At 48.3% G+C, this 964-nt stretch overlaps 1 protein-coding gene across 2 annotated transcripts in view; it reads right to left on the bottom strand.

Moving 5' to 3' along the window:
- Nucleotides 1-6: 6 nt before the first annotated feature.
- patl1 (PAT1 homolog 1, processing body mRNA decay factor) overlaps nucleotides 7-964 on the bottom strand; it is an 11,919-nt gene continuing 10,961 nt past the window's right edge. For both annotated transcript variants that reach the window (XM_008421786.2, XM_008421795.2), the window contains 2 exons: nucleotides 741-900; nucleotides 7-618 (listed from right to left, as the gene is read on the bottom strand). In XM_008421786.2, the coding sequence (XP_008420008.1) occupies nucleotides 379-618; nucleotides 741-900 (400 nt within the window). In that variant the 3' untranslated portion in view covers nucleotides 7-378. The remainder of the gene's footprint in view (nucleotides 619-740; nucleotides 901-964) is intronic.

Genomic DNA, 964 nt, shown 5'->3' with positions numbered 1-964 from the left:
GTGCTAGCATCATTAGCAGCGTGCTAGCATCATTATCAACGTGCTAGCATCATTAGCTCATCCAGCTAACGTAGCAAACAGCAGTTCCTGTTTGTTTAGCAGGAATCTCGTGTAAAACTCTTCATGGAAACTTTGAAGAAATTTGCGTAACGTTCACCTCGACTTCCTGTGTTTTCATTACAGACTCGAGTTCACTACAATCTACCCAGCATGCATTGCACAAATGAAAAAAATTGCGCCAACCGCTGGTGAAAAACATGTAATGCAGATGTACAATTTTTTAAGTAATTATGAGTTTTTCAGTTTTTTTTCTCGTGATCATTTCTTTTATTTTTCAATGTTCGGATTTCACATTTCTAATTCAGATTTTTTTACGTATCAAACCACTTTTACTTCATATTTAACACGTTGAACTAATAATCCCTCAGATCTGATGGGTCCAGCGGGTTCACCAGAGCGCCGTCGCAGCCTGGCGTCCTCCTGATGCGTTACCTTGTTCTGCAGCGCGGCGGCCAGCTGGCCCTCGCCGCCCTGCAGCTCCTGCAGCAGGTCAGTGAGGGCGGAGCTGGACAGGGACTGGATGACTGCAGAGACCGGCTCCACCAGGCAGCACAGCGCCTGCACAGGGGAACCAGCAGCTGTTACTTATTTAAAGCTATTTTACAAAACATGTCAGCTGAAGCATTACATGATTTAAAGGTGACTTTTTGTTAGACAGCAGCAGGTTTTCTGACGGCTACCTGGTCCTGCTTGTCCTTCTTCGCCAAGGCGGGGAGGTTGCGAGCGATCACCATGACAACGGCAGCAGCCTGCGCCGCAGGCAGGAAGGGGAGGAGCCTGGCGACGAGACGCTTCCCTTTCCTCACCGACATGATCATCACACACTGCTCATCGCTCACCCTGAGGGGCACACACACACACACACACACACACACACACACACACACACACACACACACACACA

Source organism: Poecilia reticulata, linkage group LG1 (assembly GCF_000633615.1).
Source record: "Poecilia reticulata strain Guanapo linkage group LG1, Guppy_female_1.0+MT, whole genome shotgun sequence".
Lineage (NCBI taxonomy): Eukaryota > Metazoa > Chordata > Actinopteri > Cyprinodontiformes > Poeciliidae > Poecilia > Poecilia reticulata.
Note: the sequence above shows the minus strand (reverse complement) of the source record. Positions and strands in the feature narration are given on the sequence as shown.